At 42.6% G+C, this 17,943-nt stretch overlaps 1 protein-coding gene across 3 annotated transcripts in view; it reads left to right on the forward strand.

The window, feature by feature from the left end:
• CACNA1D (calcium voltage-gated channel subunit alpha1 D) overlaps nt 1-17,943 on the forward strand; it is a 365,621-nt gene extending 347,678 nt beyond the window's left edge. For all 3 annotated transcript variants that reach the window (XM_054975338.1, XM_054975339.1, XM_054975340.1), the window contains 3 exons: nt 2,162-2,283; nt 13,334-13,657; nt 15,805-17,943. In XM_054975338.1, the coding sequence (XP_054831313.1) occupies nt 2,162-2,283; nt 13,334-13,657; nt 15,805-16,098 (740 nt within the window). In that variant the 3' untranslated portion in view covers nt 16,099-17,943. The remainder of the gene's footprint in view (nt 1-2,161; nt 2,284-13,333; nt 13,658-15,804) is intronic.

Below are 17,943 nucleotides of genomic sequence, written 5' to 3' on the forward strand. Positions count from 1 at the left end.
TGACAAACCCTCCAGAGATCACCCACTACTGGTAAGCAACCCAGGAAAGCACACACTAAGAGGCTCCTGGTGAAGTGCGACTATGTCACTTGGTGAAGTGACATTGTCATGCTGGCTGCAGGCACGCTTCTGTACTTCACTGAGGTCAATTTTGGGCCCAATGGGCTGAATTTGACCTGCACAAAGCTTGGGAACGTGTCCATGGCTGGTGTGATGACATCACTTCCTGGAAATGATGTTACCATACAAGTGCTGGAAACACACACGCACAAAGTGCACACATGAAAAACAGCATACATGAAGCATGAGGTAAGTGCCAGGCTCCTCCCTCCCTAACACCAGGCCAACCCTCTCCCCCCAAAGACATAAAACAGTGAGTTTATACAATTCTCAAACCAGGTAGAAGTCCTCCAGGTCCAGCGCAGGCCCTCAAGTTGTCCTCCACACCAGGCAGGTAGCAATTAAAGAGATCCAGGCAGGCCAGGCAGTAAATCCTAGACAGCCAGAGTCTAAGCAACAATCACATAGCACAGTTTCTCCAGTCTCACTCTGACTCAAAATGGAGTCTGTGTTCTAAACCAGGCTCCTTTAATCTCCTTTCAGATTTGAAAATGCTCTCTCGCATCAGAGAATTCAGTTGGCTAGGCAATCAAGCTCTCTCCTACCATTGGCCACTCACTCATTCCCCCTGCCTCTGCCTCACTCCCCCTTCTCTCCTCCACCTCTGCTACTGGGAAAGTCCAGGAAGACTCAGGAAGCAGCCAGACAATAGGCTGAAGCTGCATTTGCTGTATTAAACTGAATTAACCTGGTTTAATCCAACCAGTGTAGTTGGATTTTGCAAGACTGGCATAACTCTGGCTATAAAAGCCAGTTCAGAAAGCTGAATCGCACACCATTAACTTTTTCCCTTTGGGAAAAGAGATTTCTGTTAGTGGACCATGACTTCCTTGCCTCTCCCCTCCCATTGAAGCCCAGAAGTGCTCCTCAAAAAGTTGCCGCAATGGGACAGAACCCCCAGGAACAGCACAAGGCAGAGTTGGAGATCTGCAGTGAGAGGATGTACTCAGTGAAGATTTTCCTTCCTTCAACCAGTGGAAATTTTCCACTAAATCTAATCTGGATTCCTTAAGGACCAATCAATTTATTAAACTCTGAACTTTCAAAAAGCCAATACAACTGGTGTAAATAAATGAATATCCAGGTACCTGGGCCCTGACTCTCTCTCAGCTTCAGAGGCTGGTACATTTGTGCCACCACACCAGCTGCATGGCCATGGGTGGTACTTGAAGCCACCTGAATGGAGGCTGCTCAGAAATTTTTGGGAGCTGCCCAAATAAATACTGAGGGGGGGGGGCAATAGAGCCACACTGAGTTGCTAAGCACTTCAGGAGCTCACAGCATGATCCAAGAAGTAGTAGAAAGAAGCAAGGAAGCCACGCCTCTGGGATTGGTTGCTATGGCAAGCTAGATAAAGGAAGCAGGGCAGACAATGCAAGACAAATGGTGGAGCCATGTGGGAGAGGGACAGAATTGCTGGAGGACAGGGAGATTGCAGATAAACTGAATGAACCATTCTGATTATCAGATGCAGAGAAGCAATCAACTGGGGAGGGTTGCTGCGAGCAGGTCCTGTGTACGGGCTTCCCTGTGGCATCTGACTGGCCACTGCTGGACTAGATGGATCATTGGTCTGATCTAGCAGGGTGGCTCTTATGGAATGGAATGGAAAGTATATAAGGGCAAGTTAACCAGTACTAAGGAGAACGTCTGTGATCTCAAAGCAAGAGGGAGCACAAAGGAGAGAAGGAATGAGGTCATGCTAAGCTCTTTTCCCTTCGGTGTCTTTTGTTTCTTGGCTTCTGAGGCTTCACTGAGGCCTTTCTCATCTAGTCATCCTAAATAGAAACTGCCTCAGAACCAGCCTTGGAGTGGCCTTCTGGTAGGCGGAGGAGGGTTGATGATCGGTATCTCAAGGCAGCCACACTAGGGATCCACGCACCAGGGAACCAAAACATAAAACACTCCAGTAACACAGTACTGTAGTAGTATGTTGCTGTCTAAAGTACCCCGTTTTGTAATCTTTTCTGCAGTAAACTATTCCTCTAGACTCTGTTCCCAGAAAATTGTGTCTCACCAACTTACTCTTTCCATGTTTCAGCGAATCGCCGTTCTTCCTTTAATTTTGAATGCCTCCGCAGACAAGGCAGCCAAGATGAAATACCGCTGTCTCCTAATTTTCATCACCGCACTGCATTACCTCTGCATTTAATGCAGCAGCAGGTAAGTTTAAACAAAATCTGGCCTAATTTTTCATATGCCAGACTGTTTGACATGTGATTTTATACCTGCTTTAGACGCGTAAATTCCCTCTTGCCTGGTTGCTGCTTACGTCTTAAAACTGCTGCCATGATATAGTTGCAAATAACAACCAAAGGATTGCTTCTCTGACCACTTATTCTGCTCCAAGCTCATTTTGCAGATGGGCAAGGACTAGTAGGAAGTAGATGTCTGCAAAGCTAGAACAGAGATGACAAGGCAGAGTTCCATTATCAAGTATCCAAGGAGGGGGATATGTTGTTTAAAAAATTCAGTGAACCATCTAAAAGTTTTATTACATTCACGGAAGTTCTGTATGCAATTTGTTGTATATTTTATTGTAAATTATCAGGATAATATTTCAGTTTTAGCAACTAGGGAGTGGATTTCAAGTGTTATTAATTAATGTCTTTTGTATTTGAATGTAGGGGGGCAAGCAGTTTGTCTTAAGAGATTCAGTAAACTCCCACAGTTTGGTTCAGACTCCAACTTTACAATAATTTCACTCAATATTACATCCTTCTTTTATCAAACACAACCCCTTGGTTCATCATGATAGCATATGAACATATGTACATAAATGAATTCTATCTTGAATAAACAGAGTTCTGTGAAAAGGTTTTGTTCTTGTTGGAATACAATATATACCACTGGCAGTTCTATTTTGTTAGTCTATATACTATTAAGTTTATTTGTTTGTTTAAGGAAAGTTCTTCCCTGCCATTTCCCAAGGTGACTTAAAACATTTAAAACAGGATAAGAACAAATAATTATTAATGAACACAATTTACAACTAAAAGCAATAGCTGAGGCGAATTAATACATACAATCTTTTAATATCCATCAGTATAGTGTAGTATATGTCATTAGAGACATTTCCTCATTATGTTTTAGACTGCAATCTTAAGGACACTTTCCTGGAAGGGAGCACCAGTAAATAAAATTGGTCTTACTTAGAAGTAGATCTGCTTAGGATTGCTCTTTTATTGCCCTTTTCCTGATGACCCTTGAGACAATTCTTTTTTTTAGTACAGCATGGTCTAATTTGTTCAGCTTCATCTAGAAAGAAATCCCTTTCTCTCTTATTGGAGTTAAGAGGCTTTTGCAAAATAACAATAACTTTTTCAGTAATAGTAATAAGGTGATTACACTGAAAGTAGTCAATTTTGCTATAGATTTCACCACAAAATATCATCAAAGTACGTTCAATACTCAAACAGCATATTCAAAAGTGGATATGTGATGGTCTTTATTTTTAGTATTATTTCAAATGGATATTTTGATTTATGGAGTTTCTATTTTTATGGCCTATGATAAATAAATACATGAGATAAACAAAATATTAAAATTGGGAGCTGCATTTGGCTATATCTGTTAACATGTTTATACAACTCTTGATTTGTTGTTTTGTCCGCTTATTTTGGAGTCCATGTCACTAAAACCAAACTATGTGTAAAGCCTGATATTATGTATGCTTAATCAGAATTGATTTGCATTTTGTTTAATCGACCTTACTTGGGGGTAAGTCTGCAGAGCATTTCAATTGTGCAATCCAATCCTAAGCATAATTACTTAGAAGCCATTCCATTAAGTCCAACGGATCTTATTCACTTGCTCTGGTTTCAGGCCAGGCTACGGGATGGAGACAGTTCTGGTGGCTCTAGTGGATGACATCCATCTGAATGTAGACAAAGGCCATGCTTCTTTGTTGATCCTTCTGGATCCATCTGCAGCCTTTGACACAGTAGATCATGCCATCCTGTTGAGGCATTTGGAGGCAAAAGTGGGGGTCAGGGGATGTGCCTTGGACTGGTTTAAATTGTTCTTCATGGAACAGACTCAAAGAGTTGCTGTTGGAGACCAGCTGTCTTCAGTGTAGAAATTATCTTGCAGGGTTACACAGGGTGCAGTCTTATCCTTCATGTAATTCAAACTGCATGTAAAGCCTTCCGGAGAAATCATTCATAGCTATGGAACTGGGTGTGATCCATATGCAAATGATACCTATCCGCTGGTGATGCAGTAGAGTTCTTGAGTTACTTACTGCCTGACTACTGTGGTCAAATGGCTGAAGGTGAACAAATTGAAACTGAACCAAGACAAGATGGAAGTGATGCTGGTTGGGAAGATGGAGATTTTCAAGGCCATTGTATCCCCCTCTTTTAAGGGGTTCAGTTGACCCTTGCTAACTTAGTTAATAGCCTAGAGGTTATTCTGGATCCAAAACTGCTGCCAGAAACAAGTTAATGCAGCTGCAAAAAAAGCTTTCTTCCAACTCAGTCCAGCTTGCGTGATGGTCTTGACACAGCCAATCTGGCCACCTGGGTCCTGATGCAAAGCTTTCTGGCAGCTTACTGGCTGGCAATACGAAGCAGGTTAGAAGCAGCAGAGACCACACCAAGTAAGGTGAACTATTTACAGGTTTATTCACAGAGATATATACATATGTACAGTCCAATAGCCTATACGATTCAGAGTGGCAAAGTGCTTCGCCAGACTCTGATACCTATGCAGGCACACAATATACAGTACTCATAATACATTTATACATACTCACATCCAATCAGCATGTACCTGTGCACTCAGCACTTTCGGCTGATGCAACCTTGCAACCTTGGATGATCACATGACTTCACTGTCACTTAGATTAGTATGATCAGACAATGCTGGATCTTGCCAGAGTTACTTTCACACTCTGACACGCCTCCCAAGATTTCAGCATGTCAGACATAGTTCTCCCTCGAGTTTCACATATCTTTCAGTAGGTAAACACTTTGTGAAAACATCAGCTACATTTTGTTCTGAGTTACAGTGCTCAATGTTTACATTCCCTTTTTGCACTGCTTCCCGTACGTTCTGATATCTTATATTGATATGCTTGCTACGAGTACGTACACCTTGGTCTCCTGCTAATTGCTGTGCTGCTGTATTATCACACATGATTGTCACAGGTTGTGTACATTTTACAGACATATCTTTTAATAACTGATGAAACCATTCAAGTTGTATAACACAGTCACTTAAAGAAGAGTATTCAGCTTCACACGAACTCGTGGACACATGTGTTTGTTTAATGGTTTTCCAGTGTATCAATGCTCCAAACACATATATTGCAAACCCTGAGGTTGACTTGGAATCAGAATGATCACCCCAGCTTGCATCACTGTATGCAAACAATGCCTCATTTGTGTTTGCTCTCAGAACTAGTTTGTAATCCATGGTACCTTTTAAATACCTCAGTACCCTCTTGGCAGCTTGCCAATCTCTTTGGTATGGATTGGCATTTTTCTTACAGAGCCAGTTTACTGCAACACATATATCAGGACGAGTCCATCCTGCCACATACAACAATGATCCTACCAGTGATTGATACAATGCTTTATGCATAAACACTTCTTCATCTGGTTCCTTGCAGAAACTGGTTGTCATTGGTGTTTCTACACAGTATGCATCAGACATATTGTACTTTATTAACATCTGTTCTATTTTGTCTCTTTGACACAATTCATACCATCCATTCTCATTTCTGGACACTTGTACACCCAGATAGTGTTGAATAGGTCCTAAATGTTTCATCCTAAACAGACCTTGGACAGTATTCATGAACCAATCCAATTCAGACTTTGAATAGTAAAAAAAACAGACGTCATCTACATAAATTAGCAATTTGCACACTTTCCCTTGTAGATTAACCTCATACAGACATGGGTCAGCTATGCTTTGCTTGAATCCATGCTGCTTCAATGCATTTGTTACACACACACTCCATGCATGAGCACTTTGTTTTAACCCATATAAGGCTTTCTTTAGTTTCAATACTTGTTGTGACTTGCCACACAGAAACCCAGGTATTTGAATCATATATAATTCCTCACTTATTTCTGCATGTAGATATGCAGTCTGGAAATCAAAGTGATCAATCCTCATACCTTTTCTAGCTGCAACTGTCAGTGCTGCTTTAATGGTTTCTGTTCTCACAGTAGGTGCAAAACACTCATTGTAATCTTGCCCTTCAACTTGAGCAAAACCTCTCGCCACCAACCTTGCCTTATATTGTTTGTTTCCATCAGGCTTATTTTTTACAGTAAATATCCACCTGCAACCAAGAGCCTTTTTGCCTTCTGGCAGCTCTGTAATAGTAAACACCTCGTTACTTATCAGAGAATCATATTCCGCCTCCATAGCTTCCAACCAGCTTTTTCTCTCTCCTGCATTTAGAGATAATACCTCTTCATAACTTTCTGGTATTCTGACCATATTTGCAGAAGGAGAATACCTCTGAGGCGGTATACCCTTATTTACCCTTGAAGATACCCTGGGTGCTGGTACTGGAGTTTGCCTAGGTGCTGGTATTGGGCTTTGCCTAGTATCAGAGGTAGCTTGTGCCGGAGCTTGCACTTCCTGTTTAACCTCCACACTGCTTTCTGCATCTGCAGATAGTGGCACCAATACTGATTCAGGCAAATCATTTGCATGTACCTTTTGCCACCCTAATCCCTCGCAAAACTCAGCTGATCTGCTATAGGTCAGCACATTTTCACCATTAGCAAATCTGTACGCCTTCATTCCTGGCTGATAACCTAAGAATGTAAGCTTGCGTGATCTGGCCCCTCCTTTTCTCCTTTTTACCAGAGGTATATTGACCCAAGCCTTAGTTCCAAATACTCTGAGATGGTTTAGACTCGGATCCCTACCATACAGCACCCGGTAAGGAACCTCATCTATTGCTTGAGTCCAGATCCTATTTATGATATAGCATGCTGCCTTTGCAGCTTCCGCCCAAAACGACATAGGTAAACCAGCATCTGTCAACATGGAATGCATCATTACCTGGAGCATCCCTGCTCTTCTCTCTGCTATTCCATTTTCAGCGGGTGTAGCAACATTAGCAATCCTATGCCTAATGCCATGTCTACTAAACCATTGTGCTAGCTGTTTAGACATGTATTCTCCACCCATATCAGTTTGAAATGCTAGTATCTGGTGTTGAAACTGCTTTTCCACCCTTTTAGCCCATGTTTTAATCGTTTGGTACACTTCAGACTTTTGCTTTAAAGGGTAGCACCACATGAATCTACTTGCATCATCAACTAGCAGTAGGAGATACCTCCGTTTCGAATGGCTATTTGGGAAAGGTCCAACTACGTCAGAGTGGATTAAACCCAGGGGTGTTTCAGTGACTCTTTGACTCCGTTTGGCGACAGGGACGGCTTTGGATTTGCATTGTTTACAAACATCACAATCTAAGTACACTTGACAATCAGACAGCTTCTCATTTTGTAACAACGCAAGTGTTTTTTGTATTGTTCCAAAGCTGGCATGCCCCAAACGCCTATGCAATAAATGGATGCATTTCTCATGTAACCCCTTATTCACCACTGAATGTTCCCTTCGTGTTAGCTTTCAACACATATAAGCCATTTTTAACTCCCCTTTTGCAAGTTGCCTACCATCCCTTAGGATGTTGCACCCTTTATTTTGGAATTGTACCTTGAAACCTGCTTCATCTAGCACACAAATACTCAGCAGATTATTGTCTAGTGTGGGTACACATAACACATTATCAAATACATGGTTTAGTGCTGGGAACACCACACTCCCTTGGCAGGTCACTTCAGCACAACGCCCATCTGCCATACTCACAGATTTTAAAGCTGAAGACCTTGACTCCTGCAATAAACTTATGTTATTGACAAAACACTGGCTGGCGCCCGAATCTAAAATCCAGGTAGACTGCGCTGAAAGTGCAGGTTCAGGTCCAGTAGCAACTACCATTGTAGCTGTCTGCTTCTGTGTTGAGCTGAACGTCTTCTTTCCACGACACTTTCTCCCGGCTGGGCAGTATCTGGCAATATGTCCCAAGGATCCACAATTGAAGCAATGCCTCTGCACCTGCAATGCTGAAGGGCTTTGTGACGATGTGTAACCTTCTCCAGCCGCAGCATTTCCACTGGCCTTGGCACTACTCCCAGGCTTGGCTCCATGCCCGGACCTGGCTCCGTTCCCGGACTTGGCTTCGCTCCTGGAGTTGGCTTCGTTCCTGGAGTAAACTCCTTCTCTTTCACGTTGCACAGCTCTAGCTTCAAAATCAAAAAGCCTTCCAACAATATAGTTTAAATCCAGTCTTGTAGCTTCCACAGATTCCAATGCAGCAATCAGGGGATCGAATGAGCAAGTAAGAGAGCTCAGAATCAGGTAGACCTTGTCTTCCTCTGAGATATCCTTCCCACGCTGCGCCAATAACTGAAAATAGGTAGTCAGTTTGTTTAAATGTTCTCTTACTGACTGGTTTGGCTGCATGACGGCTCTATACAGTTGTCTCATAAGCAAGATAAGCGACCCTGCAGAGCTTGGCACAAACACGGCTTTCAGTGCATCCCACGCTGCCTTTGCTGTCTGTGCCTCGAGCACATGAAGGAGCTGTGAATCTCCAACGCTCAGAACTATCAGGGCCAATGCTTTCTGATCTTTCACCCTTTCCTCAGCTGTCGGAGCTTGAGGGGGTGCATCAACACAGTCCCACAGTGACTCACGTATCAGTAGATGTCGCATCCTGCACGACCAAACAGGATAGTTGGTGTCAGACAACTTTTCCACCGGCAAAGACATCCCTGCTTGAGCTTGAGCCATGACTGCGTCGTTATCCTCCACCGGCTGCTCACTCGCCTCCTGCTCTGCCTCCTCCTCTGTATCCTCAAGGTCAGAGAGAGCTGGACTGCTGCCGGCACCGGACTGTATCTTCTCTGTATCTGTGTCACTCTCACCGGTCTCACTGGCTGACATTCACAGCTGCTGGCTCCCAACTCCTCCAAACTTCACCGGAGCCTCCAGAGCTCAGCACACACGGCTGTAATCCTCCAGTCTGCACACCTGCTATGCCGCCAACTGCCAGTCTGGGCCCATAACCCTGACGCAAAGCTTTCTGGCGGTTTACTGGCTGGCAATACGAAGCAGGTTAGAAGCAGCAGAGACCACACCAAGTAAGGTGAACTATTTACAGGTTTATTCACAGAGATATATACATATGTACAGTCCAATAGCCTATATGATTCAGAGTGGCAAAGTGCTTCGCCAGACTCTGATACCTATGCAGGCACACAATACACAGTACTCATAATACATTTATACATACTCACATCCAATCAGCATGTACCTGTGCACTCAGCACTTTCAGCTGATGCAACCTTGCAACCTTGGATGATCACATGACTTCACTGTCACTTAGATTAGTATGATCAGACAGTGCTGGATCTTGCCAGAGTTACTTTCACACTACTTTCATGCCATGGTAATATTAAGACTAGACTAAACTGTAATGCATTTTACAACTTGGAGACTCATGTTGATGCGGATTATCATAAGGATCTATTTGGAGCATGCATATTCTGGAGTCATTCCATTGGCTACCCATCAGGTACCAGGTTCAGTTCAAGATTTTTGCTGTCACATACAAAGCCCTTCATAGCCTTAGTCCCTCATATCCGCAGGACCACTTCTCTTCCTGTGCTCCACCACGGCAGCTTGACTCATCTGAGCAAGGCATTTTACAGGTGCTGCCTTGCAAATGGACAAAATCTGTGTGGTGGCTCCCACCTTACAGAATGGCCTGCTGAATGAGGTAGGAGGGGTGCCATTCTCCTGGCTTTTCGCAAATAGTGCAAAACTGAATTATTTAGGAGGGCTTTTTTATGCAGGTAGGAGGACTGTACTGTAAGGAAATGGTTCAAAGAGATTTATTGGTAAAGGGTTAGTGACTGTAGACTGCTATGTACTATCTGTAAGTATGCTCCTAAAGAGTAATTTCTACACTGTTTTATATGTTGCTTTTAATTGCTTATGTTTTGTTTCAGCATTGCTTTAGCTCTACATCATGTTTCTGCTCCCCCCCCCCCCAAATTTCTGGCAATTTGCATTTGCATACCCTATTACATTATTTATTGGATGTCCCAGCCATTGATCGTATTAAATGTGTAATCCCCCTCGAGTCTCAGTGAGAAAGGTGGACTATAAATAACAAAAGTTTGCATAGGATTGTAGCCTTTGACAGGTAAATGTGTTGAGTATGCCCCAAAATGCAATCATTGATCTTAGAATGTAGTTACATGAGATGAGACCATACACTTGAATGAACAGCTCTGCCTTACAGTGCCTTTCTAAGTTAACCATTTGAAGCCTATTGACTCGATGGATTTATAAGGATGTAACTTTGCTTAAGATTGTATTGCAAGTCTCCTAAATATGCAGCAAAGGTTACTGTGAAGTTTAAGCTCACTTTAGCTTATATTAGGGGTAGCAAAAGCATTTTTATCAGTATGTCTTTAATAATATAGTTTTCCCTTCCCTAATGTTGGATTATTATCTTGCTGGGTTTAGTTCTGAGACTGTTTTACACTCTACCAAAAGAAATATGTATTCCTGAAATATACTGCAGTCTGACCTGTTTCAGAGTGCACACAATTGTTACTCGGATTGTCAGCAATGAAGCTAAATAATTATTGCACACTGGGTCATCTAGCTGAAATGTAGGAGACTGAACCACTGCACAAGTAGCAGGAGTGGATTGGCTATTATGGCCATCAGAAGAGTCCTGGTGGGCCAGTGGACTGGAGGACTATTCCCCCTCAGTCCAAGAGGTCTGTAGGCAGTGAGACCGGCCTAGCTAAGCATGAGGTTCTATTGATGAGTCATGCAGAGCCTGGGCAAGTCATATAGATGCTGTGTCTGGCTATACCGGGCCCAGGCAAGTCATATAGTTGCTGGTACTAGGCCCAGCACAGGGCCTAGGCGAGTTGCATAGCTGCTGCCACCCAGCTAGGCTTGCCATTTGCCTGCCCTCAGCCCCAGTCCCCTACCTCAATGATTTGAGGAGGGAGAAAGGGGTACATCATAGAGATTGTAGGGATTCCTAGAGCATCACATCCTCCAAACCTCCATTCAGAAATGACATCAGGAGACACACACAGTGATGAGATTAACTGGGGGGGGGGGGAGGCCAGCCTGCTTGCAACCCATCAGCTAATGTTCTAATGCTAGAGGATGCTTGCTGCCTCTCTTACGGAGCCAGCACACTGCACAACAGGACCTGGCTCTTCAAAGAATGGCAGTACACTGCTACACCGCCACCCCCCACACACGCATGCTCACAATTTTCCAGGCTACTGGATTCCTGCATTCTTTTCTGCGCTCTGCTCAGACTGCTGTCCCCAAATTTGATCCTGCCTCTCTGCTTTGTCTGAGAGGAACAAGGGCAAAGCTCGCAGGACAAATTGGTATGCACGGCCAGCCAGGCCTTGGTTGCCCAAGCAAAGCATCTGGAAAAGATCTGCTGTTCTGACAGTGGATGTCACAAAGAAAGAACACATCCAGGATCAAGTCCCTAGGATGCTGAAAAGAATCCGCCGGAGAACAAACCAGCACTGCATATGTTGGCCAGCAGCAATAAAGTTTGCCTCTTGCACTCTTTAACGTTTGCCATCTGTACTGGGCCTGTCCCTTCCCTGAACCTCCACACGTACTCCTGTGGTCTGGAGCCAGCAAATCTGCAAAGTAGAAGAAGACTTGAGCATCAGGGGCACAAGGAAGAATTTGACTGACTACCAGATTGCCAAATCTGGATCCTCTCCCACTTGTTGAAGAACATCAGGCAGATGAATGCTTTCTGCCCTTGCAGATGGATGCTGGCTGCCATTCAGACACAATCCACTGTCAAAAGGGTGGCTGTTATTGAACTGCTAACAAGGAGCCAGGCCTGGATGAATCATACAAGGTTTCCCAAGACACTGGCCAATGACAGCACAACTCTAATGATTGGCAAGCAAGAGAACTAGAAGAATCCTATATGCCAATACAGGGATGGGTCTTTTACAGCTCTGAGAAATTATTCTGCTCCAGCACTAGGAAGCTGCAAGGCTCATGATGGTCTCCTTTGGTTTGTGAAGCCTGAAACTTTACATGCAAACTGGGGTCTTGCCAAGTTCCTGAAACTGTTTTCTCTACAGCACCTGTCATTCTTAGATTTTTCAGGTCATTTGAATTACATTTTTTACTCTCATTCATCTACTTGGCTACTCTGATATACATTTCAAGAAAATGAATGACATGTATTAAAAACAAGTATATCTTATATGCTTGGCCTGTTCTCCTAAAAAAAAATGACATCAGAACCTCCATGATGCTCTAGGAATTTCCCCAGTCTTTATGGTCTTTACCAGAGTGATTGGGGAGAACACCATGGATGGTCTTTACCAGAGTGATTGGGGAGAACACCATGGATGATGTGATGATGTGATGTCACATCCTCTGAAACTCTGCATCCCCAGTCACCAATCCTGAAATTTCCCAGTATTTGCTGATGCAGGGCTGGCAACACTACACTCAACTCATGCTTGAAGGTGGTAGCCACTTTATCTGCCAAGTCAGCTAGTGCAGCAGCAAGCTGAGTGATGCCTTAAATGCCCTGATCTGGATGACCCAGGTGAGCCTGATTTTGCCAAATCTCAGAAGCTAAGCAGGATCAGCCTTGGTTAATAATTGGATGGGAGACCTACAAGCAAGACCAATGGCAAACCACCTGTGTTAGTCTCTTGCCATGAGAACCCTACCATGGGTCGTCATAACTATGACTTGAGAGCACTCTCCACCATATTGCCTTAAATGTTCTCTGATTACACAAAGCATCTTGCTTGGATTGGGATGACAAATAGTGTGGTGCAGAGGTTAGAGCATAAGACTAGGATCTGGGAGACCCATGTTTGAATTCCTGCTCTGCCATGGAAGCTTGCAGGCTGACCCTGGCCCAGTCATACTCTCTTAGCCTAACCTAAAGATGTTGTGAGAATAAAACAGAGGATATGAAAATGATATTTCACTTTCAGTACTCATTGGGGATAAAGATGGGGTATAAATGAAGCAAATAAATACATAAATATTACAGATTACAGTTACTTGTGGAGCTTTTGGCTATTGTTTCCATGTACCTAAGTGCATGTCAATTAAATTTTCTTCTCTTCCTCAGGTCATGGCTGTTGCAGGTCTGGATGCCACTAAAGCTCACAGACATTCCCCTAGTCGTTCAACACGTTCCTGGGCCACTCCACCAGCTACCCCACCCAACCGGGACCATCGTACTCCATATTATACACCTCTTATCCAAGTTGACCAATCAGAATCTACAGAACACATGAATGGCAGCCTACCTTCCTTGCATAGGAGTTCCTGGTACACGGATGACCCTGATATTGCCTATCGGACATTTACACCAGCTAATTTGACTGTACCAAGTGACTTTAGGCATAAGCATAGTGACAAACAGCGAAGTGCAGACAGTTTGGTAGAAGCGGTGAGTACTCTTCATTATCATTTTGAGAACTCTGAGATTTAATATTATCTTTTAATAACACAAAGTATATGTAAAGTATGGCTTTACATATACTTAATCTTACCTTAATTATTGAGATGTTACATTTCAAAATCAAATTTTCAAGTTTTTCGTGTCAGGTATATAAATGAGGTGGTATATAAAATTTTGAAACAACACATCTTAAAATGCAAACTGAATTTCAGTTCTTTAAAGTGACACTTTAAAGACCAACAAGATTCTCTGGGTATATGCTTTCAAGAGTCAAAGCTTCCTTCATCAAATACAGTTCAGGGCTGAATACAGACATAGAATTCTTATCTCATCACAAATGCTAATTTCTCTGTGTAGATATCCATTCATTGTACTGGAACAAGAGCAGGATACAACACAAGTAATAATGATTTGGAATGCTCATTATTGTGAGGCTAATCTCATTATAGAATGACACGGTGACCATAATTACTCGTAACTTGATTCCTCATAATACTCATAATTATCTGATCATTAAATATTTGTACCCTTCTCATACCAACTTTTTTCTGTAAAACTGTAAGAGAGCTTGGTGCAATGGTGCTGCCTGATACTTGTTTGTAAGCAGTTATTCTGGGGCTGAGACAGAGTTCAGGACCTCAAGACAATTAAATGTAGGAAAGAGCAAGAGTCCAGTAGCGCCTATAAGATTAACAAAATACCTGAAGAAATGAGCTATGACTCACAAAAGCTCATACTCTATCACAAATTTTGTTAGTCTTAATAGGTGCTACTGGACACCTGCTCTTTTCTACTGCTACAAACAGACTAACATGGCTACCCATATTGATACAACTTTTGACCCATATGTCAGTATATTGAGCAAAGGCCTTAAAATTATTTACACTATCTATGCACTAGGGGTGTGCCCTTCGGGTTTCTGATTCGGGGGTTGGGGGGATTGCTCCCCGTCACTTCAGTATGCTCCAAATCTTTATGGAGCATACTGAAGCAAGCTACATGCCAGAATCCCGAAGTGGCGATTCTGTTAATTCCGGATTTTTTCCCCACACCCCTACTATGCACCATATATTGACAGCACCGGATCGATGGGGGGGCAGGGGGGGTAGTCTGCCCCCGGTGCCACCAAAGAGGGGGCTCTGGGCGCAGCTGCCAGCCCCGGGACCGTGCCTGGGGAAAGGTGAATGGTGCAGGTGGCCTCCCAGCTCCCTGCGCTGCCTTTTGCCTTTCCCGCAGGACAAGGGGCGGCCGGCTTGCCATGCGCCCCTTGTCCTGCGGAAAGGCGAATGGAGTGGGCAGCCTCGAAGCCACCTGCACCTTTCATCTTTCCCCCTCGCCCCCGCAGCAAGCTGGCTGTCCCGGCGCGCCATGGAGCTGGCGGCAGCGGAAGCGCAAGTGGCTGGGAGGCCGCTCACACCGTTCGTCTTTCCCCAGGACAAGGGGCACGCGGCAAGCCGGCCACCCCTTGTCCTGCGGGAAAGGCAAAAGGCCACGTGGGTGGCTGGGAGGCCTCTCGCGCCGTTCGCCTTTCCCCAGGACAAGGGGCGCAGGGCAAGCCAGCCGCCCTTGTCCTGCGGGGCAGGTGAATGGTGTGGGCAGCCTCCGAGCCACATGTGCCGCCGCCGCCAGCTCCGCAGCGTCACGGGAGTAATGTCATCACGCAGCGCCAGGAGCGCATGCACGACTAGCCTGACTACGGTTGCCCTGGGCGCTGGCAACCATAGATCCGGCCCTGTATATTGAGTCCATTGTTTAGCAGTTTCATCAGGAAGATATAGGATTTCTAGATAAGCATTATAAGATGGAGTAATTTTGATTACAATAAAGATAGCCTTCAGCTCCATATTATCTCTTGCCTTGGTCAAAATACACACAAACTGGAGTGGGAAAGAATCAATGAGAAAACTTTTGCTATCAACACAAACAGAAGATCATCTTGGGGAGGCACATATCATATTTCAGAGAAAAGGTTTCAGGAACAATGTGTCATTAGAATAGAGCCTTTCAAACTTCTCTTGCAGGATGCAAAAAACTTAATACACAAAAGTTTTGTATCTTGTACAATGAAAGTTTTGAAGCTTTGCCTCTATTTGCTTTGATTTCTTATTCTAAATGTCAAATTAATTTTTCTGCAGGTGCTTATTTCAGAGGGATTAGGACGGTATGCAAAGGACCCAAAGTTTGTTTCTGCTACAAAACATGAGATTGCAGATGCTTGCGACATGACTATTGATGAGATGGAAAGTGCTGCAAGTAACCTTCTCAATGGGAACATTAGCAATGGGACCAATGGTGACATGTTCCCCATTTTAAACAGACAAGATTATGAACTTCAGGACTTTGGTCCTGGTTATAGTGATGAAGAACCTGATACTAGTAAATATGAAGAAGACTTAGCTGATGAAATGATATGCATTACAACCTTATAGTATTTAGCAAGAAAAATAATGGTGGAATTTTAAACAAACAAAAGTGCCTCATAGTTCCAAGATGCTAGGCACTAGTTGGAATTAATAAAAAATCAAGCGTTGTATGAGTGATGATGATGTCACACCACAAGGAAGCCATACTTTTATTTATTAGCAAGTGTCTCTGGCACGGTGAAGCAGGATCAGCGTGGCAGGTCATCAAGGTCTTTGCTACAGAACCTTAACCTCATCAACAAGTGAAGGTTGATTGTTAGACCCAAGGAGATCTGAACCAGCCTGCTTTCAAAATATGAAGATAAAGTTGGGAGATCTTTCAATTTTGTGCTGCTGTTCTTCAGTGTGTAAATGTTTTTCAGCAAGGAAAGGGTTAGCACCAACTAAAAGTGTGCAAGAAAAGGTTTTGGTGATGACAATCAGCAGTGTCATTACCTCCAATCACATAGCATATCAAATGGTCACTACATTCAGCATATCCACTCAGATACTGTTTTCAAATTTGCCTCTCTTTAAAAAAAAAAAAGTATTTGTCTAATTCAGTTAGAAAAAAACACTACCTGCAAGGGATTGTTATAATGGACTGATGCTGACAAGCATTTTTCTCTCATATGTAACACCCGTTTACATAAGAAAATATCATTAAAGATAGTCTGTTTTATGACTATCATATTAAGGGCAAAATACACTGGAATAACTGCATTTTATGCACTTGCAACCAGGTTAAAGTAGAGTTAGATAAGATAGTTTGTTAAAAATTATATAGCAAAGAATATTGTAAATAAATTGTAATCTACAATCATTTGTATTTGTAAAGAGATGTTCTATATTTTGTAATTATTGTATCGTAATTGAACTGCAGCAATATTTAGGGAGCCTAATTATTGTAATTCTCCACAGAATTCTAGATAGAAGTATTTTTACTTGGACTGTATAGATCTATAGAATTAAATATTTAAATACAGCCACCTCTTATTTCTTCATTGTAAAATGCTTTTGAAGTTTAAAAAACCTTGATGATACAGAGATTTTATAAAATATTTTGAGTCACTAGGAGTCTCACTTTACATTAAGACCTGGAAGACGACTATTTGCAGTCTTATATTTGGAAAGTTAAGAGATTTGGAATTATCTGTAATCTTTTTAATTGAAGACAAGCTGTGCTTTCATTTATATTACACAACTCCTGCAATAACAAATTTTAAAAAATCATTTTGAAATTGGGCCAATTCTAGCAAAGTTTTCTTTATCCTTGAGAAACATATAACTATTAAATGACCAAGTATTCTACTTGGTAGTGACTTCTTATGAAGATAAAGTTCAGCAGGTGGATGCAAAATATTAACAAGTTACTCTGCTTGAAGTTGGACATGTTACAGAACCAAAAGGTTCCTAACTTATTAGGAGTATGGCCCGGTTGCCTCACTTTTTGCTGTTCTCCATGTACTGTTTCAAGGATTCATTTTTATGCAATCAAAGGAGGGCTTAGATATTGTTCGTAACACAGTAAAACCCTGATATGGAGGCTAATGTGATTTTTGGAAACTGATAAAGGGTCAGAAGTGTATTTTATTAAGACTGGATAAATTGACTTTGTGTGTCAAGTAACCTTATCAGGGTTTATCTGTATTAACAAAATAGGTAGCAATTCAAGTCACATTTTTATTTAAAAATGTGATATGTATGAACTATGTTAATATATAACTATTTTGTACACAGTGGCAATTTCCTATGGATATCTTACAGACCTCTTCTTGAACCATTCTTTCAAATGCCAGGAGATAATTTAAGGGTTTGTAAATTATTTCTCAACCAACATCATTTTGTATGAAAAGAAATGCAAAATGTTCT

Source organism: Eublepharis macularius, chromosome 4 (genome assembly GCF_028583425.1).
Source record: "Eublepharis macularius isolate TG4126 chromosome 4, MPM_Emac_v1.0, whole genome shotgun sequence".
Classification (NCBI taxonomy): domain Eukaryota; kingdom Metazoa; phylum Chordata; class Lepidosauria; order Squamata; family Eublepharidae; genus Eublepharis; species Eublepharis macularius.